Source organism: Macaca thibetana, chromosome 4 (genome assembly GCF_024542745.1).
Source record: "Macaca thibetana thibetana isolate TM-01 chromosome 4, ASM2454274v1, whole genome shotgun sequence".
NCBI lineage: Eukaryota > Metazoa > Chordata > Mammalia > Primates > Cercopithecidae > Macaca > Macaca thibetana.
In genome coordinates this window covers 86,857,901-86,870,157 of record NC_065581.1, presented here as the reverse complement: position 1 = coordinate 86,870,157, position 12,257 = coordinate 86,857,901, and the positions used below count along the sequence as shown (strand labels likewise).

Below are 12,257 nucleotides of genomic sequence, written 5' to 3'. Positions count from 1 at the left end.
AGTGAGCCAAGATCACACCACTGCACTCCAGCCTCAGAGTGAGGCTTCATCTAAAAAAAAAAACACGCACACAAAAAACCTTCCATGTGCACGTCTAGATAACAGGGGCTGAGTAATACGCTGCTTTTTTTTTTTGATACAGAGTCTTGCTCTGTCACCCAGGCTGGAGTACAGTGGCACAATCTCTGCTCACTGCAAGCTCCACCTCCTGGGTTCACGCCATTCTCCTTCCTCAGCCTCCTCAGTAGCTGGGATTACAGGCACTTGCCACCAGGCCCGGCTAATTTTTTTGTATTTTTAGTAGAGACGGGGTTTCACTGTGTAAGCCGGGATAGTCTTGATCTCCTGACCTCGTGATCCGCCTGCCTCAGCCTCCCAAAGTGCTGGGATTACAGGCATGAGCCACTGTGCCCGGCCTACTTTTTATGTTATCAAAAAAGAATATCACCAATTTATCTTATGTATTTTACATTCTCAAAAAAAGCAAAGTTATAGAATATAAACTATTACCTTTATGACTGTTATTATATACTGGAACTTGAGGTGGGCTTTCATTTCTAAGAACTTTTGCTACAGGTCTCACTGGACTATTCAGAGGGCTGATAGCTTCTGGAATAGGTCTCAGGTGATTAAGGTCAATGCTCAAAACCGAGTTATCATCATCATGATATACTGAGTTTGTTTCACCAGTTGCCATTCTGTGGTCCATTAACTCAGTCTGCTGAAGTGAAGAATCTAGAGTATCTTTAGGTAAGCAAGGCTCCAAATGACATGACTTACTCTCAACAAGTGGTGTAACTACAACAGAAGGCTCAAATTTTGGGTTATTATCTTCTGAAAGCATTATTGGCAAAATATCAGCTTCCTCAATTGAAGGCTGCAAAATGCTTTCAGTGGTTTCACCCACTGTTGTTGAAAGTGCTACCTTCATTTCCATACCTTCAGAAATACCACAAGAATCTGAATTATCATTTCTTTTGGTATCCAATTCCAATCCAAAGTTTTGAGACACATCTGTTTGTAATACATCCATTACCACAGGAGCTGCTGCCCTTCCATTATTAATGGTTTGTTTCATTCCTGTTGATGGAAACAAGGATTCTGTCTGTTGTATTTCCATAGGAGATGGGAAGGAAGTCTCTGTACCACAAATGGGCACTTCACAATGCATAGTATTGTCAACAGATCTAACTAACAAACTATTTTCTTCTTCCATTTTGGTTTCTGAGATACCAATCCTGGGTTCAGTCATTGCTAAAAGAGCAACCTTTGGTTCCAATAATGATGACTTCGTTTCCCCCATGGTATGTTCACTGACAGAGGCTTCCCCCAAGATATGTTCACTGACGGAGGGAACATATGCCACTGTTTTAGCTTGCACTGAAGACTCTGAATCACATACACCACTGGACTTGGGAACATCAGTTGTTTTATTCTGATTATCCTGAGAAACAGGTTGCTTTTTAGCAGGAGAAAGAGTTAAGTTCAATTTTTCCATAAAACTCAATTTTAGGTCTTTGTTTTTTGTTTCATTTGGACCATTCTCAGCTTTCATTGCAAGCTCTTTATTATGTGCTCCTTCAGAAACTCCATTATCAGGGACTTCTCCCTTATCAGTCTTTGGTTCATTCTGTTTCTTTAAATCAGAAGTGGTTTTCTTAGTTTCCTTATTAACCTTCTGAAAATGTTCTGTAGGTACTCTTTTTTCATTTCTAATATGCTTATTATCTTCTTTGCTTTCTCGTTCTCTTTTCCTCTTATCCTCGGTTCTATGTCTTTCTGCTTTTAAAGGTGTGTTTTCCCACTGTTGCATAGCATCAACTTCCTTAGAGTCAATGTTTTTGTGAGTTCTACTGTTTGAAAGAAAAGATGGACATCTTCCATCTTGAAAACTATGACTGTTTACACTCCTGTCTCTTTTACAATCTTCCCATCCTCTTCTCTCTTCTACATGGTATTTACTTGAATTATGAGAAAATGTTATTTCGTTTTTGGAATGAGGAAGTGATGCTCGTTCAGATCTTCTCCAGTGATCTTGGTCCTTTACTACTGACTTAGGTTTTTGATCAACTTTTCTTTCTTCTTTGTCTTGTGATTTAACTTCTTTCCTATTTATATTTTGTGGTCTTTCACTTTGTCTTTCTAGTTTTTTGTCACTTTGAGAGTCTACTCGACTGTGTGACCTTTCTCCAGGGGTCTCTTTCTCCCAAGAAGAGTTAATGCGTTCACCTTTATAGTCAGAATCTGAATTACTTTTAAACTTTGAACTTTTGCTTTCAGTCTTTGGTTCACCTTTACCATATTTCTCAGGATGTCCTTGTAGCCTTTGACTAGCTTCCAGTATCCTTGGTTCACCATCACCACAGCCAGGACTTAAGTCTTTTCGTACTCTTTCAGTTCCTCTGTTGAACTGGCTATGTCTAATATCTTTTCTTCCTCTTCTACTATCCTCATTTGAGCTACCCTCACCAACCTGATAATGAGAACGCGACCAAACACCATTAGTGCAGTGTTTCTCGACAGATATAGGTAAATGTGAAGTACTCCTTTTATCAGAATGTGATTTTCCTTCCTTTTCCAGATTTGGCAGTGAAGTGCTATGATGTACATCTTTAGAAACATCACTTTTAGCTCTGTGATCAGTCTTTGAACAATCATCCAAATGTGGAGATCTAGATTTAAGATCTTTTGTTTTAACTGTATCAAATGTCCTTGCGGTTTTATGATTATTTCGAAAATGTGGAAACTCAGACAATCTATTGAGAAATAAAAACAAAAAAAACAAAGTTAAATTATATTTGCAATATTTCAAACTTTATTCACATGAGTGATTAAGAAATTACCAGCTTTGGCCAGGCATGGTGACTCATGCCTGTAATCCCAGCACTTTGGGAGGCCAAGGCAGGTGGATCACTTGAGGTCAGGAGTTCGAGATCAGCCTGGCCAACATGGTGAAACCCCGTCTCTACCAAAAATACAAAAAAATTAGGCAGGTGTGGTGGCAGGCACCTGTAATCCCAGCTACTTGGGAGGCTGAGGCAGGAGAATTGCTTGAACCTGGGAGGCGGAGGTTGCAGTGAGCTGAGACTGTGCCACTGTACTCCAGCCTGGGTGACAGAGCAAGACTCTGTCTCAGCCTCAACCTCCTGGTTGAGAAAGAAATTACCAGCTTTGGCCAGGTGTGGTGGCTCATGCCTGTAATACCAGCATTTTAGGAGGCCAAGGCGGGAGGATCACTTGTTTGAGCCCAGGAGTTCAAGATCAACCTGGGCAACAGAGTGACATCCTGTCTCTAAAAAAATTTTTTGTTTTAATTAGTCAGGCATAGTGGTACATGCCTGTGGTCCTAGCTACTTGGAAGGTTGAGGTGGGAGGATCACTTAAGACCAGGAGGTTGAGGCTGCAGTGAGCCATGACTGCGCCATTGCACTCCAGCCTGGGTGACAGAACGAAGTGAGACCCTGTCCCTAAAAAAAAGAAGAAAAAGAAATTACCAGCTTCCAACTAAATTGGCCTGTTTTTAAAACATGAAATTCTCTTTCATGTGCTTTGCTCAAGTAAGTTTTGAGGACCTGAGGATCTATCCCAATACTTGCCAATGGCTCTCAGACTTACTTCACCACAGTGCATAACTCCCCAGCTAACCACAAGTTCACTTCTTTTAGAACAAGTGACATTATTTTCTTGCCTTATTCATTCTGGCTCAACTGAAACACAAGGAAAAGTAAAATCTTGCTAAACAACAGACATGATCAAGGTAAAACTCTACATAATTCTCTATCGTAGTTTTTCTGTTTCACATACAATCCCATAGCAAGCCAAAGCACCAATGGCCATCTTAAGGCGTTATATACTATGCAAAAGTAAAAAGGAATAAAGAGTTGTAATTCTTTCCTAGGAGAATGGTATATATTTACTGTTTAAAACAAACAAAAATCTAAGTCTTAAGGTTTTATATTAGTGTTTAAAAAAACTGGTAGGTTTCCTAGCAATAAAATGCAGATAGCTCAATTTAGCTTTTTCTTTTGGAGACAGGGTCTCCCTCTTTCACCCAGGCTGAGTGCAGCGGCATGATCATGGCTCACTGCAGCCTTGATATCCTAGGCTCAAGCAATCCTCTCACTTCAACCTCCCAAGTAGCTGGGACTACAGGCACACGCCACCATGCCCAGCTAATTTTTAATTTTTCGTAGAGATGGGATCTCACTATGCTGTGCAGGCTGGTCTCAAACTCCCGGACTTAAGCAACTCTCTTGCCTTTGCTTCCCAAAGTACTGGAATTACAGGTGTGAGCCACCGTGCCTGGCCCATTTTAGCTTCTGGTAATAACTTCATCTTCCTGAACTTCTATAATTTCTTTGAAATTTCATATATCTATTTCTAATCAGTATTAAATGTGTAGAAAAACCCAAAACTTAAAAAAATCAGAAATAGAGGGCGGTTGTTATAAGAGGATTAGAAAAACATACAACCTAAAACAATATGTAAACCTCATATGAACCCTGTTATGAGTTGATTGTGTCCCCTCTCCTGACCAAATTCATAATTTGAAGTTCTAACCCATTGTTCTTCAGAATATGACCTTATTTAAAGGGTCTTTACAGAAGTAATCAAGTTAAAGTGATGTCCTAAGAGACACAGGAAGTAGACAACCATCTACAACTGCAGAGGCTTGAATCAGATCCTTCCTTCAGAGCCCTCAAAAGAAACTAACTTTGCTGACACTTTCATTTTGGACTTCTAGCCTCCAGAACTGTGAGACAAATTTTGGTTGTTTAGGCCACCCATTTCTGGTAGTTTTGTTACACTAACTCAGGAAACCAATATAGATACTGACTCAACCGACCAACTCTTGGTAGATACCTTTGAGATCACTGGGGAAATGTAAACACGAAAAGCACTAACCATAAAAGGAACACCCTTGAAGCTGGGTGCAGTGGCTCATGCCTGTAATCCCAGCACTTTGGAGGGCCAAGGCAGGCAGATCACTTGAGGTCAGGAGTTCAAGGCCAGCCTGGACAAAATCGTGAAACCCCGTCTACTAAAAATACAAAAAACCATTGTTTTTTGTTTTTTTTCTTAAAATTTTTTACAGGTGGTGCATGCCTGTAATCCCAGCTACTGGGGAGGCTGAGGTGGGAGGATCACTTGAACCCAGCAGGCAAAGGTTGCAATGAGCTGAGATCACGCCACTGCACTGGGCAACAGAGCAAGACTCTGCCTTAAAAAAACAAAAAGAAACAAAAAAAAAACAAAAAGCTGGGCACAGGTGGCTCATGTCTGAAATCTCAGCACTTTGGGAGGTCAAGATGGGTGGATCACCTGAGGTCAGGAGTTCAAGACCAGCCTGACCAACATAGTGAAACCCTGTCCGTGTCTACTAAAAACACAAAAATATTAGCTGGGTGTAGGCTGGGTGCAGTGGCTCATGCCTGTAATCCCAGAACATTGGTAGGCTGAGGCAGGTGGGTCACCTGAGGTCAGGAGTTTGAGACCAGCCTGACCAACGTGGTGAAACCCTGTCTCTACTAAAAATACAAAAATTAGCCAGCGTGGTGGTGGGTGCCTGTAATCCCAGCTACTCAGGAGGCTGAGGCAGGAGAATGTTTGAACCCAGGAGGTGGAGGTTGAAGTAAGCTGAGATCACGCCACTGCACTCCAGCTGGGCAACAAAGCGAGACTGTCTCAAAATATAAAACAAAATTTTTCTTTAATTAGCCGGGTGTGGTGGCGAGTGCCTGTAATCCCGGCTACTCAGGAGGCAGAGCTGCTTGAACCTGAGAGGCAAAGGTTGTGGTGAGCCGAGACTGCACCATCGCACTCCAGCCTGGGCAATAGAGTGAGGCTCTGTCTCGGAAAAAAAAAAAAAAAAAAAAAAAAAAAAAAAAGGCTGGGCACAGTGGCTCATGCCTGTAATCCCAGCACTTTGGGAGGCTGAGGCGGGCGGATCATGAGGTCAAGAGATCAAGACCATCCTGGCCAACATGGTAAAACCCCATCTCTACTAAAAATATAAAAATTAGCTGGGCATGGTGGCGCGTGCCTGTAGTCCTAGCTACTCAGGAGGCTGAGGCAGGAGAACTGCTTGAACCCAGGACGGGGAGGTTGCAGTGAGCCAAGATCGTGCCACTGCACTCCAGCCTGGCGACAGAGTGAGACTCCATCTCAAAAAAAAAAAAAAAACAAAGGGAGTTAGTAGAAAGAAAGAAAATGAAAACAAGTTTAGACAACTTTTTCAGAGGTTTGGCTATGAAGATATGAACTTCTCTCCGGAGCAAAATATTGCCTCCAACCAATAAAAGAGAGAAATTAATGGAGAAAATCCCCTTGAGAGAGGAAAGAATATACAATTGAGGGATAGTATAAAGGCTGTTGATTAATAGGGTACATGAGCACAGATGTCCTCTTGATATTTTAGTAATTTAGTGGGGACCTAGAAGAACCCATGACATATACACCATCATCTCATCAGGGCAAATAGTAGTAGAGAAAGAACTCAGTGTTTTAGGAAACTAAATATATTCAGAGAAATATGTAGCAATGTTCTATTTTTATTTGCTTCCTTTTCTTGAGATGGAGTCAGGCTGTCACCAAGGATGGAATGCAGTCGTATGACCTCAGCTCACTGCAACCTCTGCTCCCAGCTTCAAGTGATTCTCCTGCCTCAGCCTCCCAAGTAGGTAGAATTATAGGTGTCCACCACCACGCCTGGCTAAATTTTTTTTCTTTTGAGATGGAGTTTCACTCTTGTTGACCAGGCTGGAGTGCAATGGCACAATCTCGGCAACCTCTGCCTCCTGGGTTCAAGAGATTCTCCTGCCTCAGCCTCCCGAGTAGCTGTGATTCTGGGCATGCACCACCATGTCCAGCGAATTTTGTATTTTTCTTTTAATAGAGATGGGGTTTCACCATGTTGGTCAGGCTGGTCTCGAACTCCTGACCTCAGATGATCTGCCCGCCTTGGCCTCCCAAAATGCTAGGATTACAGGCATGAGCCACTGCGCCCAGCCAAATATTTGTATTTTTAGTAGAGACAGGGTTTCACCCTGTTGGCCAGGCTGGTCTACAACTCTTGAGCTCGAGTGACCTGTCCCCCTCAGCCTCCCAAAGTGCTGGGATTACAGGTACGAGCCACTGAGCCTGGCCACAATTTTCTATTAATAATCACATATGGGCCAGGCATGGTGGCTCACCCTTATAATCCTAACACTTTGGGAGGCAGAGGCAGTAGGATCACTTGAAGCCAGGAGTTCAAGACCAGTGTGGGCTACATAGTGAGACCCTGTCTCCACCAAAAATAAAAAAATAAAAAAATCAGGCAGACATGGTGTTGTACACCTGTTGTCTCAGCTACTTGGAAGGCTGAGGAAGGAGGATCCCTTGAGCCCAGGAGGTGGAGGTTGCACTGACTTATAATTACACCACTGCATTCCAGCCTGGGTGACAAAATGAGACCCTGTCTCTGGAAAAAAAAAAAACAAACAGAAAACAAAAAACATTATTTTCATCTTTCCTCTCAAAGTTAAAAATATTCCACATATCAATACCCATGTAATTTATAACAACTACACCGCTCAGTAATACCTTTGGTGAAGATTACTTATTTCTTCATCCTTGCGGTTTATTTCCACCCTGGCAGTTTTGATAAGTGCTGAAATATTCTTCTTAAGAGACTGGTTTTCGTTTATTAAGCTGAAATTCTAAAACACCACAAAATGTATTAATAAAGTACATACCTACAGGGTTACTAATACTACTACATATATTAGTTGATAATTATCGAATGTTAACTACATGCAGGCATCACACATTTATAAGCCATATGAGGAGTACTATTATCTCCCTTATACAGGTGGGGAAGCTGAGACTATGAGAAGATAACTGGCACCAGAAATAGTCCCACTTAAAGTGAAACTACTTAAAACAGAGATTGAAATGAAAAACCAATGAACAGCAGAAAAAGTAAGTTCTGCCTGGCCATGATCTTGAAAATTGAAAATAAAAATGATAAGAATTAGGTTATATTCAACAGCTTTGGTTAAACTTGCAAAGATGTATTAGTCCGGTCTGGGTGCGGTGACTCATGCCTGTGATCCCAGGACTTTGGGAGGCCGAGGCGGGTGGATCACCTAAGGTCAGGAGTTCAAGACCAGCCTGGCCAACATGCTGAAACCCTGTCTCTACTAAAAATACAAACATTAGCCAGGTGTCATGGCGGGTGCCTGTAATCCCAGCTACTTGGGAGGCTGAGGCAGGGGAACCGCTTGAGCGTGGGAGGTGGAGGTTGCAGTGAGCTGGAGACGGCAGTGAGCCAAGATTGTGCCACTGCACTCCAGCGTGGCAACAGAGCAAGGCTCCGTCAAAAAAAAAAAAAAAAGATGTATTAGTCCCTAAGATAAACTAAGAAAGAATTGATAGTTCACTGGTTCTTTCAGGGGAAAGAGAAGGAAGAGAAACAATTTTACCAAAAAGTGATAACTAGAACAGGACATGACATTCCTAATTTTTGCAGTGCAGTCACAAAATGGGTCATTCTGGCAAAAGCTGTGACGGCATCATCAGTGTCCCCCAAGAGCCATTTTAGACCCATATCTTTGTTCCTCAAAACCATTGTTTTAAACCAGTTGTCATCATCTCCACAAATTTTCTATTAATTAACTATTAATTGACCTAAGTCTAACAGACCCTTTATACCAATGTCATTTAACAAATCAAGCCGTTTTATCAGTTTCATCAACTCGGGAAATAATGCATATTTGCCATATTTGCTATTTCATTCAATTTCATCAACTCAGGAAATAATGCATTCTTGCCACATTTGCTATTTCATTTAATACTAAAAGAAAGCTTTTTTATAAACTGTCAACACTTTAACATTTTAATTTCTATTTATAATAACTTTTTTTTTTTTTTTTTTTAAGTGCTAGTGTCTTCCTCTGTCACCCAGGCTGGAGTGCAGTGGCACAATCACAGCTCACTGTAACTTCAAACTCCTGAGTTCAAGGGTCCTCCCTCCTCAGCCTCCTAAGTAGCTAGGGGGGCCATACACAGCTAATTGTTTTATTTTTTTGTAGAGATGAGGTTTCGCTACCTTGCCAAGGCTGGGCTCAAACTCCTGGCCTCAAGCAAACCTCCCACCTCTGCCTCTCAAAGTGCTGAAATTACTGGTGTGAGTCACTGTGCCTGGTAATTTGTTTTTTATGTTTTCATTTATACCCTACCTGTGTCTGTATTTCTTTAAACTTTTTCATCAGCTCTTTCATTTGCAGTTGACATTTTCCATATTCTACTTGCAACTATAAAATATAAAAGGATCATGATTCAAAATTATTTTCTTAGTTGAATTGGCATTTCAAAATATTTTAAAATTTGCAAATCAATTCACTAAGAAGGCAGATGAGGTCTACTTCTACCAGAAAGATTACTAGTTTTAAAGTTAAGCCTACAAATAATCTATTTTGTTTAGTTTCACATTCAACATCCAAACTTTAAAATTCAAACATAGTAGAAAGAAATACAAGTCTCAGGACATTTTATGCAACATATAATTTAACTTTGTACATATTATGAAAAGAAAAAATGTTATAACACTGTTTGCCTGTTGAGGTTTCATACTCAGATGCTTAAATTGGGAAGCAAAATTGTAACTAAATTTAGACAAGTATTCAGAAAACATTCCTTTAAAAAGCAGGTCTGAAGACAAAAACTGACTTAAATATTTATTAATCTAAGAGCTAAGTTCCTAAACAAAATATTTGTTCAAAACTAAGCAGTTGACTGTTCTTCAGAAGCTACAAAATAGTAAATAACTGTCCTTAATAATTGTAGCAACCCATACATCATTATATGTTGCCTCCTTTGCAGTTCCTTCTTCAGTCAGGATCTCTTCATATAAGTCCAAACAATTTCTTGATGGTACACAGGATTTGGAAGCACTGTCTAAAAACAAACAAACAAACAAACAAAAAAAAAAACCTTCCATTAAATTACTTGTTATACTTTTTTGTTTTGTTTTTTGAGTCTCACTCTGTCACCCACGCTAGAGTGCAGTGGCAGTGGTGCAAATCTTGGCTCACTGTAGCATCACCCTCCAAGGTTCAAGCCATTTTCACGCCTCAGCCTCCCAAGTAGCTGGGATTACAGGTGCACACCCCCACGCCCCACTAATTTTTGTATTTTTAGTAGAGATGGTGAGACGGTGTTTCACCATGTTGGCCAGGCTGGTCTCGAACTCTTGACCTCAAGAAATCTACCTGCCTTGGCCTCTCAAAGTGAAAATATTTGTTACATCTTCTTTTTTTTTTGAGATGGAGTCTCCCTCTGTCGTCCAGGTTGGAGTGCAGTCACGCAATCTTGGCTCAATGCAACCTCCGCCTCCTGGGTTCAAGTGATTCTTCTGCCTCAGCCTCCCTGAGTAGTTGGGACTATAGGCACATGCCACCACACCCAGCTAATTTTTTTTTTGTATTTTTAGTAGAAACGAGGTTTTGCCATGTTGGCCAGGCTGGTCTCGAACTCCTGACCTCAGGTGATCCGCCTGCCTCAGCCTTGCAAAGTGCTGGGATTACAGGCGCGAGCCACAGTGCCCAGCCTTGTTACACTTTTTGATATTTTGTCTACTTCAAAGATTATACATTTCTCCATCTCCTATATTTCATCCTACATTTCACTTCTCCTACATTCCAAATTTATACTGATTTTACAGATGGACTACCAATTTACATAAATGGTTGTTGTCAACCAAATTAGGTATGAAGATCATAACTGTTCAAAACTTTAAGAAATCTGATTATGGAAAAGTTTTCTAATTTGAATAGGTCATTAGATTCTCAGCATATCACTCTTACCGATACATTTAAAAATACTTATAGTAACTTACACTTTTCAAATGTTCTAATATCATATAACCTACAAGAGTATGAGTGCAGCCAGGTGTGGTGACTTATGCCTGTAATCCCAGCACTTTGGGAGGCAGAGGCGGGCAGATCACGAGGTCAGGAGATCGAGACTATCCAGGCTAACATGGTGAAACCTTGTCTCTACTAAAAATAAAAAAAAATTAGCTGGGCGTGGTGGCACGTGCCTGTGGTCCCAGCTACTTGGGTGGCTGAGGCAGGAGAACCACTTGAACTTGGCAGGCGGATGTTGCAGTGAGCCGAGATTAAGCCACTGCACTTAATCCTGGGCGACAGAGTGAGACTCTGTCTCAAAAAAAAAAAAAGAGTATAAGTGAGTAGTAACAGACACCAGCACTAGTTGCACTTCAATAGTAGAAAATGTTTTTGCACAAGGCTCAATCAAATCTGAGGCCGAGATGAATAAACCTGTTTGCTAATTTGTTTTTCTGATCAAGCTTTGGTTAAGATTGGGTTCTGGAAGTTATTGTGGGGGAAAAAGAAAGAAAAGAATTACCTCAGTGTAATTACAAAGAATGGGCAAATTGTTTAGGAGCTATGATATACCAGGATTTGGTAACCACAAACACACACAATGAACTGACCAAAAAATGAAACTATTTTTGTGGAATTCACATACCAGAAACAGCACTGTCCAACCCAGCGTATATGTCCAATGAGCCTTCATCATTGTTCTTAAGAGGAGAAGCTGCAAGAAAGGCAAAGACTAGTTAAAAATGACTTTAGGCACTGCGATTTTTCCATTCCTACACTGAAGGACCAGGAAAAGAAAGAGACTTAATAGTTTTGCTTTAAAAAAGAGATAAGCCAGGCACGGTGGCTCACGCCTGTAAACTTGGCACTTTGGGAGGCTGAGTCAGGCAGATTGCTTAAGCTCAGGAGATCAAGACCAGCCTGGACAACACAGCATACCAAAAATAAAAATTTAGCCAGGTGTGGTGGCACATGGGAGGCTGAGGTGGACTGCTTGACCCCAGAAGGTCAAGGCTGCAGAGAGCCATGACTCTGCCACTGCACTCCAGCCTGGGTGACAGTGCGAGATCCTGTCTCATATATATATATTCTACTGAAAGAGTTCCAATACCAGTTACAGTGGAGTAGTTTCTACAAAACCAATCCTCCTGCAGATAACTACTGTAAACACTAAATAAAATATTCGAAGCTATCTAAAGAGCTAGAGTACACCCTAAAGCAGGCAAAAACTGAAAGGGTAGTGACAACTGAAAGAAAATAGCACCTCCCAAGTTCCCTGTCCCCTTTTATTACTGCTTTTGGTAGAAAGACAGGCCCTAGTTGTAGCTATACTGGGCAGTGACAACTCAAGATAGAAACCTCCAGTCC

General features: G+C 41.1%; 1 protein-coding gene across 11 annotated transcripts in view; it reads right to left on the bottom strand.

Annotated features, from left to right (window-relative positions):
• CASP8AP2 (caspase 8 associated protein 2) overlaps positions 1 to 12,257 on the bottom strand; it is a 45,664-nt gene that overhangs the window by 11,869 nt on the left and 21,538 nt on the right. For 10 of the 11 annotated variants that reach the window (XM_050786180.1, XM_050786174.1, XM_050786179.1 and 7 more), the window contains 5 exons: positions 11,536 to 11,604; positions 9,839 to 9,939; positions 9,222 to 9,296; positions 7,585 to 7,700; positions 511 to 2,756 (listed from right to left, as the gene is read on the bottom strand). In XM_050786180.1, the coding sequence (XP_050642137.1) occupies positions 511 to 2,756; positions 7,585 to 7,700; positions 9,222 to 9,296; positions 9,839 to 9,939; positions 11,536 to 11,604 (2,607 nt within the window). Of the gene's footprint in view, positions 1 to 510; positions 3,468 to 7,584; positions 7,701 to 9,221; positions 9,297 to 9,838; positions 9,940 to 11,535; positions 11,605 to 12,257 lie in introns of those variants that run through there. The other variant, XM_050786182.1, reaches the window with a different exon arrangement.